The 18,546-nt window shown below is 48.2% G+C and overlaps 1 protein-coding gene across 3 annotated transcripts in view; it reads right to left on the reverse strand.

Moving 5' to 3' along the window:
- The window catches only part of CFAP46 (cilia and flagella associated protein 46), a 798,890-nt gene that overhangs the window by 16,503 nt on the left and 763,841 nt on the right, over nt 1–18,546 (reverse strand). For all 3 annotated transcript variants that reach the window (XM_063962013.1, XM_063962014.1, XM_063962012.1), the window contains exons 53-55: nt 11,926–11,986; nt 11,742–11,777; nt 11,308–11,410 (exon numbers count right to left, since the gene is read on the reverse strand). In XM_063962013.1, the coding sequence (XP_063818083.1) occupies nt 11,308–11,410; nt 11,742–11,777; nt 11,926–11,986 (200 nt within the window). The remainder of the gene's footprint in view (nt 1–11,307; nt 11,411–11,741; nt 11,778–11,925; nt 11,987–18,546) is intronic.

Raw genomic sequence — 18,546 nt, forward strand, 5'->3', positions numbered from 1 at the left:
GCAGTTAACCATTTAAGATCTGCTCTCTTAAGTGGTTCAAGCGGAGGTCCCTGGAGGAATTTAAGAACTAAATTCAAATCCCAGGGAGCTGCAGGAGGAACAAATGGAGGTTGAATATGCACAACTCCCTGAAAGAGAGTACGTACATCCTGTAACTCAGCAATCTTTCGCTGAAACCATACAGTTAACGCTGATACTTGAACTCTCAAGGAAGCTACATTCAAACCTTTATCCAATCCTGCTTGAAGGAAATCCAAAATCCTGGATACTTTAAAAGATCTTGGATTCAAACTTTTTTCAGTACACCACTGAATATAGCATCATTTAATGAGGTAGATGACAGTGGTAAAGCAGATTTATGCACAAGTTGCAGTACATGTGCATCTACTTTTGGAGGAACTTCTCTTTTTGAACAATCCGCAGCTGGAAATGGATAATAAGAATCCCATCTTTTCGGAATCTTATACTTTTTACTAGTGATGTGCACCGGAAATTTTTCGGGTTTTGTGTTTTGGTTTTGGATTCGGTTCCGAGGCCGTGTTTTGGATTCGGACGCGTTTTGGCAAAACCTCCCTGAAATTTTTTCGGCAGATTCGGGTGTGTTTTGGATTCGGGTGTTTTTTTTTACAAAAAACCCTCAAAAACAGCTTAAATCATAGAATTTGGGGGTCATTTTGATCCCATAGTATTATTAACCTCAATAACCATAATTTCCACTCATTTTCAGTCTATTCTAAACACCTCACACCTCACAATATTATTTTTAGTCCTAAAATTTGCACCGAGGTAGCTGGATGACTAAGCTAAGCGACACAAGTGGCCGACACAAACATCTGGCCCATCTAGGAGTGGCACTGCAGTGTCAGACAGGATGGCACTTCAAAAAAATAGTCCCCAAACAGCACATGATGCAAAGAAAAAAAGAGGCACAATGAGGTAGCTGTGTGACTAAGCTAAGCGACCGATACAAACACCTGGCCCATCTAGGAGTGGCACTGCAGTGTCAGACAGGATGGCAGATTTAAAAAATAGTCCCCAAACAGCACATGATGCAAAGAAAAAAAGAGGTGCACCAAGGTCGCTGGATGGCTAAGCTAAGCGACACAAGTGGCCGACACAAACACCTGGCCCATCTAGGAGTGGCACTGCAGTATCAGACAGGATGGCAGATTTAAAAAATAGTCCCCAAACAGCACATGATGCAAAGAACAAAAAGAGGTGCACCAAGGTCGCTGGATGGCTAAGCTAAGCGACACAAGTGGCCGACACAAACACCTGGTCCATCTAGGAGTGGCACTGCAGTGTCAGACAGGATGGCACTTCAAAAAAATAGTCCCCAAACAGCACATGATGCAAAGAAAAAAAGAGGCGCAATGAGGTAGCTGTGTGACTAAGCTAAGCGATCCAAGTGGCCGACACAAACACCTGGCCCATCTAGGAGTGGCACTGCAGTGTCAGGCAGGATGGCACTTCAAAAAAATAGTCCCCAAACAGCACATGATGCAAATAAAAATGAAAGAAAAAAGAGGTGCAAGATGGAATTGTCCTTGGGCCCTCCCACCCACCCTTATGTTGTATAAACAGGACATGCACACTTTAACGAACCCATCATTTCAGCGACAGGGTCTGCCACACGACTGTGACTGAAATGACTGGTTGGTTTGGGCCCCCACCAAAAAAGAAGCAATCAATCTCTCCTTGCACAAACTGGCTCTATATACTGGTGGTCAGCAAACTGTGCAAAACTGAAATGCACCACAGGTATGGATGGATAGTATACTTGACGACACAGAGGTAGGTAGAGCAGTGGCCTACTGTACCGTACTGCTATATATTATATACTGGTGGACAGCAAACTGTGCAAAACTGAAATGCACCACAGGTATGGATGGATACTAGTATACTTGACGACACAGAGGTAGGTAGAGCAGTGGCCTACTGTACCGTACTGCTATATAGTATATATTGGTGGTCAGCAAACTGTGCAAAACTGAAATGCACCACAGGTATGGATGGATAGTATACTTGACGACACAGAGATAGGTAGAGCAGTGGCCTTCTGTACCGTACTGCTATATAGTATATACTGGTGGTCAGCAAACTGTGCAAAACTGAAAGGCACCACAGGTATGGATGGATAGTATACTTGACGACACAGAGGTAGGTAGAGCAGTGGACTACTGTACCGTACTGCTATATATATATAGTTATACTGGTGGTCAGCAAAATTCTGCACTGTCCTCCTACTATATACTACAATGCAGCACAGATAAGGAGCATTTTTCAGGCAGAGAACGTATAATACTGGTGGTCACTGGTCAGCAAAACTCTGCACTGTCCTCCTACTATATAATACTGCTGGTCCCCAGTCCCCACAATAAAGCAATTAGCACACTGAGCACAGATATTTGCAGCACACTGAGCACAGTCAGATATGGAGCATTTTTCAGGCAGAGAACGTAGATATTTGCACTTGCAGAACACTGAGCACAGATATTTGCAGCACACTGAGCACAGATATTTGCAGCACAATTTGCAGCCCACTGAACATAGAAACTGAGAGGACGCCAGCCACGTCCTCTCACGATCATCTCCAATGCACGAGTGAAAAATGGCGGCGACGCGCGGCTCCTTATATAGAATACGAATCTCGTGAGAATCCGACCGCGGGATGATGACGTTCGGGCGCGCTCGGGTTAACCGAGCAAGGCAGGAGGATCCGAGTCTGCCTCGGACCCGTGTAAAATGGGTGAAGTTCGGGGGGATCCGAACCCGCTCATCACTACTTTTTACTGGGCGTCGCCCAAGATTCTTCCATCATTTCCGCCAGCTCATCTGACGGTGGAAATTCAGTTTTAACTGTCTTTGTTCGTTTAAACACAGGTGCTTTAGATCTTGCCTGTGTTTTGGCTGGCTCTTCCAAAGAGAGAACAGCCTTCATAGCATCAATAAGTTCAGCTACATCCTCTGAACTAAAACTCTGCGACTGATCATCATACAGAGTATTTGAATATACTGTATCATCATTTGTTGTATCATCTTGTGTAGTCTGCCACATAGACGCATCTGTCTTAGTCTTACCTGTCCCTTGGTTACTTGTAGAGGCTACTGGAACTAAGCCATAAGAAGGGAGCTGCATGTATGGGTTAATAGTGTAACCTAACCCCTGGGGTGGTGCTGCCGGAGTTAACCTGTCCGCTATTGAAGACAAAGTCTTTGCGAACATACTCCATGGTGGCTCTGCTGAAAAGCAAAACAGTTCGCACACAACCCCTCATAAGTGACCAACTGGCCTATACCAATTAACCCTGTTATAAACTCTCCTCGTCACTTTTGCCGCTCACAGACATGGTAATAATCTGTTAATGACTACACAGTTTGTGACTGAAAATCACCTATATATGGATATATAGAAGTGAGATCAATCTGACCGCAACCGTGCACCTGAATTGAGGGTCAGAACAGGACTGACGACATAAAAAAGTCAGCACACATACTAGCAGTCAGTCACATGTTAAGGCATTAAACATTGTCATATAAGAATACAACCCCCATAACAACTTACAAGTAGGAAAATTGTACTTCTGTTTTTAACTGGTTTTTTTTTCAAACATAACATGCAGAAACAACAGCAATATACAGGTCTCATATACAATATGTACTAAAATTAACAATTCATACTAACAAGTAGAGAGAATTTTTAGTACTGTATACCCTTCCTCCATAGAGCGGGATACAGGGAGACTCACCACACTTCCATATCCAAACAAATACGCTCGCAAGACGCTGAGTGGATTCAGACGCTACTGGTGTACACTGCCGTTCTGATAACTGATGCAAGACACGGACGCTCACTAACGGACACGGACGCTCAGTGAAATGACACGTGTATGCAGACGCTAAGGCCTGCGACTCGGTCCGGCAATCTCTAGTGTACACAACCGCGGCGTCTAAGCTGCGACCGAGTACCCTCGTGGTAGCGTCTGAGACGGTAGTGAGGTCACTCAGTTCATGGACGGGAGACGCGTGGAAACTGGTCATGAACTTGGGGGAGGGGCGGCCAGGAGAGCGTCTGATTCCCCCAGTTGACTTAAACTTTAAGGATTGCGGCCTCAACCTAGTCCTGGCGCCTATGATCCCTAGAGCGTAGCGCTGTCGCACCAGAGAGTGTTCGGCGCATCAACACACTGTTTGTAGTCTCCACCAATACAGTGTAGCTGTGTCCGGATCCCCCTAGTAAGAGGAAATCCATAGACTTACCCCCATGCTCCGGCCACAGCCTGGTTACGTCTGCTGGACCTGCTAGAACATCCGACACAGACGCCCGTCGAGACAGCACTGTACCGCGAAGGTAAGCGTTGTTGCGACCTGGTGGGGAGTTGTTGGAGCGACTCTTTCTAGTATGCGTTTAAGACGCTGTTCAGAAAAGTCGCTCAAAAAACATAGTAAGACTATAAAAATAAAATAATAAAAGCTTCAGGCTGCTGTTAACAGCAGCCCTGTGACCATGGTCCGGCTCCTGCCGCATCAAACAAAAAACTGATTTGACTGAGTCAGTGGGCGGGATTATATGGTGAAGCCCCGATGCATCCTGGGAGGCCAGAAAGCTGGTGACCGTTTGGTGCCATTTCCGCTGTCGCTCCGGCATATCCCAATGTTATCCTGTAGATAACCTGTGGACCCAGCCACAGAAATATATCTTATTTGCAAGCAATTCAAATAAGACGCAACAGCAGTCTCTGCTGATAAAAATTATATGGGGCATGCCTATATTCTGTGTGCGACTGAGGCTGTATCTGCATACAAAATAATGCGTTTGGAGCAGAGAAGGGAAAGGGGAGACATGATAGAAACTTTCAAATACAGTCAGAGCCGTCTTAACAGCAGTGTAGGCCCCTGGGCACAGCGATGCACTGGGCACCCTACCCACCCATCAGTGGTAGGGGTGGTGGGTGATATCAGCGGCAGCTTTGATGTCCCGCGGGGGGGTAGGGGGGTTCTATCTTTCGCTCAGCATGTAGGACCTGGAGAAATAATTTCTGCTAATGACTCCTTTACTACACAAATGGGACGGGAAGGAGAACACTAAACTGTAGAAGGGGACATTGTGCTGAATGAAGGGGTCCTGGTACATGACTTCCAGGGTGGTAGGGGGTGTTTAATACATAGAGGAGGGGTGGATAGTGGAGTGGGCGGAATATTCATCATTTTCTGGGGGTCAGGGCAGCTTGCTTTACTGCAGATATCTTTAATGGGATAAAAAAAACTAGAGTTCCACCTTTCAGGATGTACTGGGGACTTGGGGATCAGAGTTTAGGAGCCAGACCAATCCACCAACAAAAATATAAAACTGCATATTAAGCATGTGGAGCTGGAGCAGGGACCAGCTGCCTGAAGGCTGATATCTCTGGTTCTGGGCATAGTAGAGACAAGCGGCCAATGGCCCTCATTCCGAGTTGTTCGCTCGCAAGGCGAATGTAGCAGAGTTACACACGCTAAGCCGCCGCCTACTGGGAGTGAATCTTAGCTTCTTAAAATTGCGACCGACGTACGCGCAATATTGCGATTACAAACGAGTTAGCAGTTTCTGAGTAGCTTCAGACTTACTCTGCCTGTGCGATCAGTTCAGTGCTTTTCGTTCCTGGCTGACGTCATAAACACACCCAGCGTTCGCCCAGGCACTCCCACCGTTTCTCCGGCCACTCCTGCGTTTTTTCCGGAAACGGTAGCGTTTCCAGCCACACGCCCCTAAAACGCCGTGCATCCGCCCAGTAACACCCATTTCCTGTCAATCACAATGCGAACGTCGGAGCGATGAAAATGCCGTGAGTAAACTTACTTTCTTCATAGTAAAGTTACTTGGCGCAGTCGCAGTGCGAACATTGCGCATGCGCACTAAGAGAATTCTCACTGCGATGCGATGAAAAACTCCGAGCGAACAACTCGGAATGAGGGCCAGTGTCCACTGAAAGGGGAGAGTCTCAGCTTTTGGAGAATATCCTCAGGAAAACTCTAAGTCAGACAGAACCAAAGATATCTGGCTTGTAAGAACAATTAACAGGCTTGGATGGGGACCACTGCTTTGAAATCGGATATCTCTGGTTCCCCAGGGCCGATTGAAAAAAAAAACTGGTACCCTTGGAAAGAGGGGACCCTCAGCTATCAGCCTAGGGCCCTTTTACTCCTGGGGCCATTGGGCAAGAGCCCGTGGAGCCCATACGAAAAGATGGCCCTGAATACAGTATCTCAAGGGTCTTAACAAGGTATGAGAGGGAAACTTCTTCAAAGGAAAAGAAGTATTAGAACACGAGGACATGCACTGAAACTGGAGTGAGGTAGGTTCAGAGGAAATTTGAGGACAAATTACTTCCAAGAAAGGGTAGTGGACACATGGAACAACCTCAGAGGTGGTAGAGGCTAATGCAATAGTGCCATTTATCATATGCTTGATAGGCATAACAGTATTCTTACAAAGAACTAAGGGATCCGTTTATCAATCAGTGATGAAACTTGTTGGTATGATAAATGATGCCCCAGCTAATCAGCTCCCAACTGTAATTTTTCAAACTGATGTTGGAAGGTTTGTACAGAGATGACCCTGACCAATTTGGTGCCCAAAGTTTTAGCTGGTGCCCCTTTAACTGAAACCAATCCCAATGCCAAGCATTGTGATCACACTGTTGGGTGCCCCCATGGAGCCCCCTTAGGCATTTATCTACATACATAGCCTATGTCTGCGGTTGGTCCTGGGTTTATATTCAATTACATTTATATGTTTCAATTACATTTAAAGTACTGTACTACTGGGTTTATATTCAATTGCAATTAAAGTAAAGTCCTGTATAAAAATAATAACACTGTGAAGACACTATTCTGTCTTGTCTATAGGGCACTTCATTGCATTATATTGTGTTCTAACGGGGTAATGCAGCTTGTTCATTTACTACACTGTCAAGTCCTATCTTTAAGCTACCGTGGGTATAGAAATACTGTGGTGTTTGTGAGATGCATGCGCTCAACATGCACATACGCACTCAAATGTATCAAACCTCAGGCCCATTATTTACTTTTACTTTATTATGGTGAGTAAGATACAGACCTGTTATCAGGAACTGCAGACTCAGGGGTCTATTTATTACTAATTGCACAATCTGGGTGCAATAGTATTACCCAGAATCGCACTGCAGTATCCAATAACACTGGGTAAATGTATAAATGAACAGTCACAGGGGCTAAAAAAGGAGCCCGTCCCTGCAATGTGTTCAGAGTGTTAGCGATTTTCCTGCACATGCACGGTCCTGCTGACCACACATGCACAGCGCCCATTGCTGGGGAGAGATCAGAGCCGTCTTAACAGCAGTGTAGGCCCCTGGGCACAGCAATGCACTGGGGCCCCTACCCACCCATCAGCAGTAAGGATTTGGGGTGCTATCAGCGGCAACTTTGATGTCCAGGTTCTATCTTTCGCTCAGCATGTAGGACCCGGAGAAATCATTTCTGCTAATTACTCCTTTACTGCACAAGTGGGGCGGGAAGGAGAACACTAAACTGTAGAAGGGGACATTGTGCTGAATAAAGGGGCCATGGTACATGACTTCCAGAGTGGTAGGGGGTGTTTAATAAACAGGGGAGGGGTGGATAGTGGAGTGGGCTTAATATTCATCATTTTCCAGGGGTCAGGGCAGCTTGCTTTACTGAAGATATCTTCAGTTCCTGGAAATAGATATCTTAGCTTTAATGGGATAAAGAAAAACCTAGAGAGTTCCACCTTTCAGGAGGTACTGGGGACTTGGGGATCAGACTTCAGGAGCCAGAGCAATCCACCAACAAAAATATAAAACTACATATTAGGCGTGTGGAGCTAGAGCAGGGACCAGCTGCTTGAAGGCTGATATCTCTGGTTCTGGGCATAGTAGAGACAAGCTTCCAGTGTCCACTGAAAGGGGAGAGTCCCAGCTTTTGGTCTATATCCTCAGAAAAACTCTAAGTTAGACAAAACCCAAGATATCTGGCTGGGAAGAACAATTAACAGGCTTGGATGGGGACCACTGCTTTGAAGTCAGATATCTCCGGTTCCCCAGGGCCGATTTTCAAAAACCTGGTACCGCTGGAAAGAGGGGACCCTCAGCTATCATCCTAGGGCCCTTTTACTCCTGGGGCCCTTGGGCAAGAGCCCAATGAGCCCATACGAAAAGACGGCCCTGGGAGAGATCTGCACAAACCCTCTACCCACTAAATTTGTATAGGCTACAACGGTCTAACGCCATCTTCAGATGGAGTTAGTGATAGCATCACATCTCCCATATGGGGGGGCGGGGGGGGGGGGGGTGCAGCTGCTGTCGGAAATGGAGGGATCACAGCAGGTATCAGAGATATCTGCTGCAGTCTCTCTGTGATACATGTGGGTGATACTGAATGCGTTTACCGGGGAATAAGCTACACATTTTTAATGATAAATGGGCCCCTTAGAGACCACTAAGTGAATTTATAAATTTAAGCTTTACTGTACCTTAAATATCTTAGTATCTGATTAGTTCTGGAATGTTTTACATATAAAAGCAACTTGTATCTTAGGTTTGCCTCCCCTGTCATAATGATTAAAGAAAGAAGATATTTATAGCACAGATTCTGTGATAAATATCTACTTTTATTATTCTATTATGTGGCTGCATGTGAGGGTGGGAGGCAACGGGAGAGGTGCCTCCCGCTGCTAACACTAAAAGTCCAGGCAAGGGGGCGGGCAGGGGGCAAGGCGAAGTTCACAGCCCATTGAAAATGCATGGGGCAGTGGCACCTATACGGGTGCCTCAATGACAGGGGCGTGCATTCAGCCCAGATGAATGCACGCCCCTGTCAGTCCCCCATATGTGACTGGCCCAGTGCTGGATCCGCTGTCCAATCACCCAAAGGCGGAGCTGGAGGCAGAAGTGGCGGCGCCTGTGTACCTGAGACTGAGTTCGGTGGGCGGGTATGAATCCCCCCCCCTCATTCCTCCTCCGGCGGGGCGCCTGTGTGTGGTGGCCGGGTAGGAATCCCCCCCCCCTCGTTCCTCCTGCGGCGCCTGCTCCATCCTCACAGCCAGCAGCAGCACTCTTCCCTGGAATCCCCCCCCCCCCCTCGTTCATCCTCCGGCGCGGCGCCTGTGTGTGGTGGCCGGATAGGAATCCCCCCACCTCGTTCCTCCTCCGGCGCCTGCTCCGTCCTCACAGCCAGCAACAGCACTCTCCCCTGGAATCCCCCCCCCTCGTTCCTCCTCTGGCGCCTGTGTGCGGCGGCTGGGTAGGAATCCCCCCCTCGCTCCTCCTCCGGCGCCTTTGTGCGGTGGCTGGGTAGGAATCCTCCCCCTCATTCCTCCTCCGGCACCTGCTCCGTTCTCACAGCCAGCAGCAGCACTCTCCCTTGGAATCCCCTTCCCCCTCGTTCCTCCTCCGGCGCGGCGCCTGTGTGCGGTGGCCGGAGGGAATCCCCCCCCCCCCCTCGTTCCTACGGCGCGGCGCCTGTTTGCAGTGGCCGGGTAAGAATCCCCCCTCCCCCTCATTCCTCTGGCTCCTGCTCTGCCCTCACAGCCAGCAGCAGCACTCTCCCCTGTCTGTGCTCCAACGTCCTCCCGCCTCAGTGAGTGCATCTCTCTCTCAATCTCTCTCTCCTTTCCCCCCTTCTGTGGATTACTTTGTTTGTAAGTATAATTTTCATTTTTACAGGTACCCCTATTGGATTCTACAGACAAGTGGACGTGATCGGTGTGGGATGTAGGTAAGTAATCTCTCTCTCATTTTTACAGATACCCTATTGGATTCTACATGGACGAGTGGACGTGACCGGCGTGGGATGTAGGTATGTGTGAGTGTGTAAGTGTGTTTTAATACATTTTTACTTTCACGGTGTGTGTGCTGTGTTTTTATTTGGGTATTTTTTGTGGTTTTAGAACTACAGGTACCAGCAGGCCCATTATTTCCCCGCATGCTGGTACTTGAGGTTCTCCAAGTACCAACAAGCGGGGGAGGCTTGCTGTGCCTTGTAGTTCCACAACAAAAAACAATATTCTTTTTTTTACACACTAATGGCTATCAGCCCGGCACCCACCGCCCAGGGGTGCTGGTGACAGCCTCGGGCTTCACCCCTGGCCCTTGGGTGTCTGGAGGGGGGGGGGGGGGTGACCCCCAACCCCCTTGATTTAAGGGGTCCCCACTCCTCCAGGGAACCCCAGCCAGGGGTGACTAGTTGGGGGGGGGTAATGCCACGGCCGCAGGGACCTACATAAATGTGTCCCCCGGCTGTGGCATTATGTCCCTGGTTTGTGGAGCCCGGTGCTGGTTTAAAAAACACAGGGACCCCTGCATCTTTTGTCCCACGTATATTTGGAACCAGGACCGGACTAAGAGCCCGGTGCTGGTTGTCTAAATACGGGAAAACCCTGTCCAATTTTTTCCCCAGTATTTAAACAACCAGGACTGGCTCAAAGAGCCCGAGGCTGGTTATACTTAGGAAGGGGGACCTCACACATTTTTTAAATTTTTTTTAATCCATTCAGACCCTTCTCCATTAAGTTAATGGAAGCCCTGGACAACAAAATTGCATTCATGTCCTCCTCCCACTCCCTTCCCAGTCCCAAACACTAATTTTTATTTTTTTTCTATAAAAATGTACAATATATCACAAGTATGATGAGCAGGCAGGCAGCGGGCATTGGCGGCATCGGACTGAGATGCAAATTAGTGGCGGAGGGCTGGGTCAACTGATGGTGGGCGAGTTTGTAAGCCATGGCGGTGGCAGCGGGCATCGGCTCAGAGGCAGTAGTGGGCATTGGCTTGGCGGCGGTAGGGGTCATCGGCAGGATTCGGCGGACATTATGGCTGTAGTGCCTCACCAGCCACTGACCTCACCACACGCCACTGGACATGGCCAGTGTGTATACAGAAGTGGAAAAGAACCTGTTTCAATTTCATAAATTTATACAGCGACAGTAATAAAGTGCTAAAAATTTCTTGTAAAAATCATATACCCTGAACACAGAAGATTTATTGGTTGCAAGTGGCCAACATTTACTTATAAAAACGTTTCTTACTAAACAAAACAAAAACAGAATGTAAAACTTAAAAGATTTTACTTTGGGCTAGAGAGGTGAGATCAATACTTCCAGACCTCTTTAACATCACCTAGCATTGCAGCTAGAACTGTACAATATTGACTGTACAAATGTCAATAAAACAGTAGCTTAAAAATAATTAAAAGATAACAATAAACCGCATTGACTTGCTTTTATTGACACTAAAAAGGCAATTGCAATATCCTCAATTGAAAACAAACCTGGGCACATGAGAACTTCCTATAATTCCTTCCCAATGAGCTGTAAATTGCTGGCTGTAATTTATAAGAACCTCATTCATTCTATAGCCAGGGCTGAGTGTTTCTGAAAAGGGACAAAATGAATAGAAAATTGAGTTTTTAAGCTCTCCTATATTTACCATTTAATTTTCTATTATCTAAAATAAAGCGCATACTTAATAAACAATAAACAAAGAGCAAGGCTCTTTTTTTGTATTTACCAACATTAGGTGTTATTAAATCCATATTAAGTAATTGCAGCATTTGATATACAATTCATTGTGCACAGCAGGTTTTTTTTAGCATTGACAGAGTGGGCGACTAAACCAATGACTGTAGCAGCCATTGTTTGTAAAGTCATTATTATCGAACAAGTGTTCATACCTCTGGGCACTGGGGTTATATTAAGTCTTTACCTGGTTCTTTTATTTCATTGAAAGGATCCACAATGTCTGATGCATATTGGTAAGGAAGCACGCAAATACACAACAATACCAACCTTTACCAAATGACCACAAAAAACACAGATACATGAAACTCCAAGCTGCAATTACTGTATACCAGATATAACTCAGCAATGACTATTTTTCACAAGGATACATTTGAAACGATGGGCTTCCACTGGCATGCAGTTAGCTGGTAGAACACGATTGATGGGTATCTGCAAGACAGATAATGCACATAAGATGCTAAATATATACTTGTCTATTATATAATGGGCTATAATGCCTATCCATGAGATGTGCAGTGAAAGCAAGAGGGAGGCATATGCCCCCCCTACCTCCCCCCAGCCTGCCGTTGTGCCTGGCAGAAGCCACACAGGCTCAATTTCATGGTGAAAGGGGCAGTTTTCACCATATTAAACAAAGGAGGAGAATAGAGTTGCCCTAAATTAGAAGTTGGGTGATACCACAGAAGCCAGTAAGGCGAGGTAGCTACAAGAGGCAGAGTGGCAACCAGGGACAGCTTGGAAGAAGGTGAGAAACCCTTAACCAGTATGATCTATTATATAATGAGTAGCGACAGAGGAAAGAGGGAGAGAGAAAGCAAAGGAGAGGAGAGAAAGAAAGAGGAAGGAGGGACAAATAGGGAGGAAGGTGCAGAGAGAGAGAAAGAGAGAGAGAGATATGGGAGGTAGGGATAGACATAGAAAGGGGGAGCGCCAGAGATGGGGTGGAGACATAGAGAAAAGGAACGGATGGGGCAGGAAGGGGCAGAGAGAGAGACAGACAGAGACGAAATAAGAGAGGGGAAGAGATAGAAAGAAGTGTGGGAAAGAGGAAAAAGATATCCAGCAATGACTGGTACAATAGCTAGTGACCTGACGAATGATGAGTTATGGTAGACTTACCATTGTTAACTCTCTTTCTGCGAGGTGCATTGGGTTCAAACATCGGGGTGTAGAGTGGATCTTGATCGAGATGCACCAACAGGCTAAAGCTTTAGGCTGTCCCAGGATGCATGGGGCCTCCTCTATAACTCTACTACAGGCACTAAAGCTCAGTTTTGTTAACCAGTCCAATGCAGGAGCAGGTAAGAGAGAAGGTAGATGTTAGTCACATAGAACCACATTCTCACCACAGGACAAGGTACCAGCGGCTAATGCCATACAAACCCATAGAAGCTAGATGTGTCAGAGTGGGTGCCCTGTGGAACCCAATGTACCTTGCAGAAAGTGAGTTAACAATGGTAAGACTACCATAACTCTCCTTTTCTGCAGCAGGTTACATTCGTTTCCACAGGAAAACATCAGGGATGTCCTTAAGCAGTTCCTTAAGGGAGGAGACGCCGGTATGAGAAGCCGGCGTCCAAAGGCAGCATCCTGGGAGGCGGAAGTATCAAAGGTATGGAACCTAATAAACGTGTTCACAGAGGACCACGTAGATGCCTTGCACTACTGTTTGATTGACAGGCAGAGGCAGTCACTGGGCGGGAGGGGGCTGGAGTTTAGGGGGCGTGGTCAGGCCAACGCAGGCGTGGCCGGACCATTGGGGGGGCGAGCTGCGGCGGCTGCATGACGTCACATGCAGCCGCTGCGACCCGGGCAGCGAAGAGGTTCTCCCGGCCAGCAGCAGGAGCTGCGCTGGCCGGGAGTTACTCCTCAAATGCAAAAGCATTGCCGCTGTGCGATGCTTTTGCATTTCTGCGGGGGAGGGGGGGCCGCACTGACATGTGGGAAGGACTAGCCCTGTGCTGGACGTCCCCCTGCATGTCTGAGTGCCTGATCGTAGCTGTGCTAAATTTAGCACAGCTACGATCAACTCGGAATGACCCCCAAAGGCCGAAACCACAATCTCTTGGTTAAGGTGAAAAGTTTCCTGACAGCAGGCTTGTCTTGTTTAGAGGAAGGCTGACGGGTCTTCCAGGATTTTTTAGCCTTGGGCTTTGTGGTTTCGGGCGCACGAGACTGTCTCGGGTATGCCTGACCTTTTGCTTTCCTTTGAGGCCAAAAGTAACGAAAAGTGGTACCTTTTGCCTTCTGTGCAGAAGGATTAGTATTTGGGAGAAAAAAACAGTCTTAGCAGCTGCTAACTCAGATACAATTTTATTAAGGTCTTCCACAAACAAAATGTCCCCTTTAAAGGGGAGCACCTCCGAGGTCTTTTTGGGGTCCAGGTCCACCTTCCATGACCTCAACCACAGAATACGGCGAGCCAGGACAGGCATAGCCGACGCCTTGGCTGCCAACACACCCATCTCAGAGGACGCCTCTTGAATGTTATAGGTGGCGGTGATAATGTGAGAAAGGTATTGTCAGATATATCCTCGGGCAGCTCTTCCTCTAAGGCCTGAACCCATGCTTTAATACTTTTTGCAGCCCAAGAGGCTGCAATAGTAGGTCTATGTACAGCACCTGTAAGGGAATAAATAGATTTCAGGCATCCCTCCACGCGCTTATCAGTCGGTTCCTTCACTGAAGTGACAGTGGTGACAGGCAGAGTAGATGACACCACTAGGTAGGTGACATGAGAATCGACCGGCGGGGGATTTTCCCACTTGTTACATAACTCTGCAGGGAGAGGATAGCGAGCTAAGGCCCGTTTAGACAGAAGGAATTTCTTCCCTGGATTAGACTAGGGTTCCTGCCTGATGTCCACCAAATGTTCAGAATGGGGTAATAGATTTTTTAATCACCTTCTGCCGTTTAAACATATCAGTTTTCTTAGCCACAGTAGTGAAAACCTCATCATCAATGATTTGTAGGATTTGCTTAATAGCAACCACAAGGGCAGGGACATAAATTTGCAATTAGGAGTGGAGCGGGGCACACTAATTTACTGTATATATAGACTAGGAGTGAAGGGGGCACATGCACATAATGATCAGTAGGGGAGGGGGCACAATGATGTACATACAGACTAAGAGGGGAAGGGGCACACTAATGCATATTTCTGCTGCGGGGTACACTGGGCTCCACAAGGATTAACATCGGGGTGTAGAGTGGGATCTTGATCCGAGGCACCAACAGGCTCAAAGCTTTTGACTGTTCCCAAGATGCTCAGCGCCGCCTCCTCTATGCACAGGGAGCTCAGTTTGTAAGTTGGTGCCATGCAGTAAGCAGGCACTTAACAGCTGGCTGCCTCAGGCAGCCTATTCATCTTGGGCTGCTGAAGCTGTTGAGGCATGGGCTCAGGAACTTGAGGCAGAATTGCCTTCCTGTGCATCTGAGCATGCTCGACAATGTCTATCGTATATTGCCACGGCTTCTCTGTACCTTAAGGAGGCGGCCTCCGATGCCGGGGTGCTCGCGGCCAAGGTTGCTACTACGTCCGTCTTGGCCAGACGTATTCTTTGGTTGAGATCCTGGTCGGTGGATATGGATTCCAAGAAAACCCTGGAGGTGCTTCCTTCCTTTCAAGGGAGACATTCTCTTTGGAGAAGACCTCAATAAGATTGTGGCTGATCTGGCTACTGCTAAAACAGCTTGCCTACCTAGTACGGCTCCTTCAGCACAGAAGGCTAAAAGTACTTTCCCTCTGCCCTTTCGTCCTGCAGGAAAAGCAAAAGGTCAGGCGTACCCAAAGCATGCTTGTGCTTCCAGACCTGACAAGCCCAGACCGAAGCGTGCCTGGGCCGCCCGTCAACCAGCTTCCAAAACTGACAAGCCTGCCGCATGACAGCCTGCTGCATCTCCCTCTGTGGGATCCCAGGGTGGGGGGGCCGAGTTCTAGGTTTTGCCCAGGAATGGTTGAAGACCACTTCAGATACCTGGACGAGGGAAGTCGTCACTCGAGGTTACGCCATACCCTTCAAGAATCGTCCTCCTCAGCGATTTTGCCTGACAGTTGTGCCTCTGGATCCGGCAAAAACAAACACGTTGCACTAGGTGGTACATTCCCTCCTGACCACAGGAGTGGTAGTACAGGTGCCTCTGGCTCAGAGAGGCAAGGGGTACTATTCACCGCTGTTTCTAGTCCCGAAACCAAATGGGTCCTCGCAGCCCATTCTCAATCTGATGTCCTTGAACAAGCATGTGCGGATCTCCAAGTTTCGTATGGAAACGCTGCTCTCTATTGTTCTGGCTATGGAGACTGGGGAATATATGGTCTCCCTGGACATACAGGATGCCTACCTACATATTCCTATTGCGGTATCTCATCAGCAGTACCTGAGGTTTGTGGTGGGCAACCTTCATTACCACTTTCGGACATTACCCTTTGGTTTGACAATGGCTCCGCGAGTTTTCACCAAAGTTATGGCGGTCATGACGGCTACACTCCGCCGTCAAGGGGTCAGGATCCTACCGTACTTGGACGATTTGTTGATCCTGGCAAATTCCCCAGAACTTCTCCTGTGTCATCTCGATCTGACGGTCCAGTGCATGAAAGCCCACGAGTGGCTGATCAACTGGAAGAAATCCTCCTTGGTTCCTGCTCGAAGCATGTTGCATCTAGGAGCGTTATTGGACACTCACAACCAACGGTTGTTCCTGTCTCAGGAGAAAGTCCTGAAGCTTCAGGACAGGATTCGATGCTATCTCGTCCGCAAGTGTTGATACATTCGGCAATGCAAGTGCTGGGTCTCATGGTGTCGGCTTTCGACATGGTGGAGTATGCTCAATTCCACTCTCGCCCTGTGCAGAAGTTAATTCTGACCAAGTGGGACGGCCTGCCTCACCGGATCAGATCTCACATGATCTCCTTGTCTCCGGAGGTCCGCCTGTCACTGAGCTGCTGGCTTCAGGACCAACAATTGAGCAATATCCCTTCTGGATATTCGACTGGGTCCTTCTGACAACAGATGCCAGTCTGAGAGGTTGGGACGCGGTGTTGGAACAACACTCTCTTCAGGGTCGGTGGACCAAGGAGGAGTCTCTGCTCTCGATCAATATTCTGGAACTGCGGGCAGTGCTCAACAAGTTGACAATGGCCCAGCATCTAATACAGAACAGACCGTGTTCAAGTACAGTCGGACAACGCCACCACGGTGGCGTACATAAATCATCAAGGCGGCACTCGAAGCCATATGGCAATGAGGGAAGTATCACAGATTCTTCTGTGGGCGGAGCGCCATCTGCCGGCCATATCTGCAGTGTTCATTCCGGACGTCCTGAACCGGGAAGCAGACTATCTCAGTCGTCAGGACGTACATGCAGGAGAGTGGATCCCCCATCCGGAGGTGTTTCTACTTCTCGTGAACACGTGGGGCCTTCCAGATGTGGATCTGATGGCGTCTCGACACAATCACAAGGTTCCGGTCTTCGGAGCAAGGACAAGGGATCCTCAAGCTGCGTTCGTGGACGCTCTGGCAATTCCATGGAACTTTCAGCTACCGTACGTGTTCCCTCCAGTGTCACTCCTGCCTAGAGTAATACGGAAGATCAAGCAAGAAGGAGGAAACCTGCTTCTGGTCGCTCCAGCGTGGCCACGACGGCACTGGTTCTCCGATCTCCTGGGTCTCTCGTGGGATCATTACCTTCTACTTCCACAACGACCAGACCTCCTCATTCAGGGCCCTTGTGTTTACCAGGATTTGGCACATCTGGCTTTGACGGCATGGCTCTTGAGGCTTCCGTCCAGAGGGCCAAGGGTTTTTCTGAGGCGGTCGTTCGAACTATGTTGAAGGCCCGTAAGCCGGCTTCTGCTCGGATCTACCATAGGGTTTGAAATGCTTACTTTACTTGGTGTGCGTCTAACAATCATGACGTTTTAAAGTTTAGTATGGCCAAACTATTGGCCTTTCTACAACAGGGCCTAGACTTAGGCTTGCGTCTGGCCTCCCTTAAGGTTCACATCTCTGCCTTGTCGGTTTGGTTTCAGAGGAAAATTGCTATCCTACCTGATGTCCATACATTCACTCAGGGTGTGTTGTGGATTCAGGCTCCTTATGTGCCGCCTGTGGCCCCTTGGGACTTGTCGGTGGTTTTGGAGGCCTTGCAAGTGTCTCCGTTTGAGCCTCTTGCCTCTGCTGACCTTAAGTGGCTTTCCCTTAAGGTCCTATTCTTGCAACTATTGCTACAGCTAGAAGGGTCTCGGACTTGGGTGCCTTATCCTGTAAGTCTCCCTATTTAATTTTTCACCGTGACTGGGCGGTTCTTAGAACGCGGCCGGGTTATTTACCTAAGGTGGTGTCTTCCTTCCACCTTAACCAGGAGATTGCGGTTCCGGCCTTTAATTCTCCTGTGTTATCTGCCAAAGAGCGGTCTTTGGACGTGGTACGGGGCTCTCCGTATCTACGTGAAGAGAACTTCCTCCATTAGGAAATCTGATTCTCTTTTTGTATTGTTTGGTTTTCATAAACATGGCTGGCCTGCTTCCAAGCAGACTCTGGACAGATAGATTAGAATGGTGATTGCACATGCTTATGTACAGGCTGGTCGTCCAGCTCATGCTACTATTAAGGCCCGTTCTACTCGGTCGTTTGGACCTTCTTGGGCGGCCCACCGTGGTGCGACACTTGAACAATTGTGCAAGGCGGCTATGTGGTCCTTAGGGAACACGTTTATAAGGTTCTATGCCTTCGATACCGCCGCTTCCCAGGATGCTTCCTTTAGACGCCGGGTTCTTGTGCCCGTTACAGTGCTTCCCCTCCCATAAGGAACTGCTTTAGGACATCCCCGATGTTAATCCTTGTGGAGCCCAGTGTACCCCGCAGCAGAAAACGGGATTTATGGTAAGAACTTACCGTTGTTAAATCTCTTTCTGCGAGGTACACTGGGCTCCACAAGGCGCCCACCCTGAAGCACTTTGCTTCTTTGGGTTGGTATTGGCATAGCTGCTG

This window comes from Pseudophryne corroboree, chromosome 3 (genome assembly GCF_028390025.1).
Source record: "Pseudophryne corroboree isolate aPseCor3 chromosome 3, aPseCor3.hap2, whole genome shotgun sequence".
NCBI lineage: Eukaryota > Metazoa > Chordata > Amphibia > Anura > Myobatrachidae > Pseudophryne > Pseudophryne corroboree.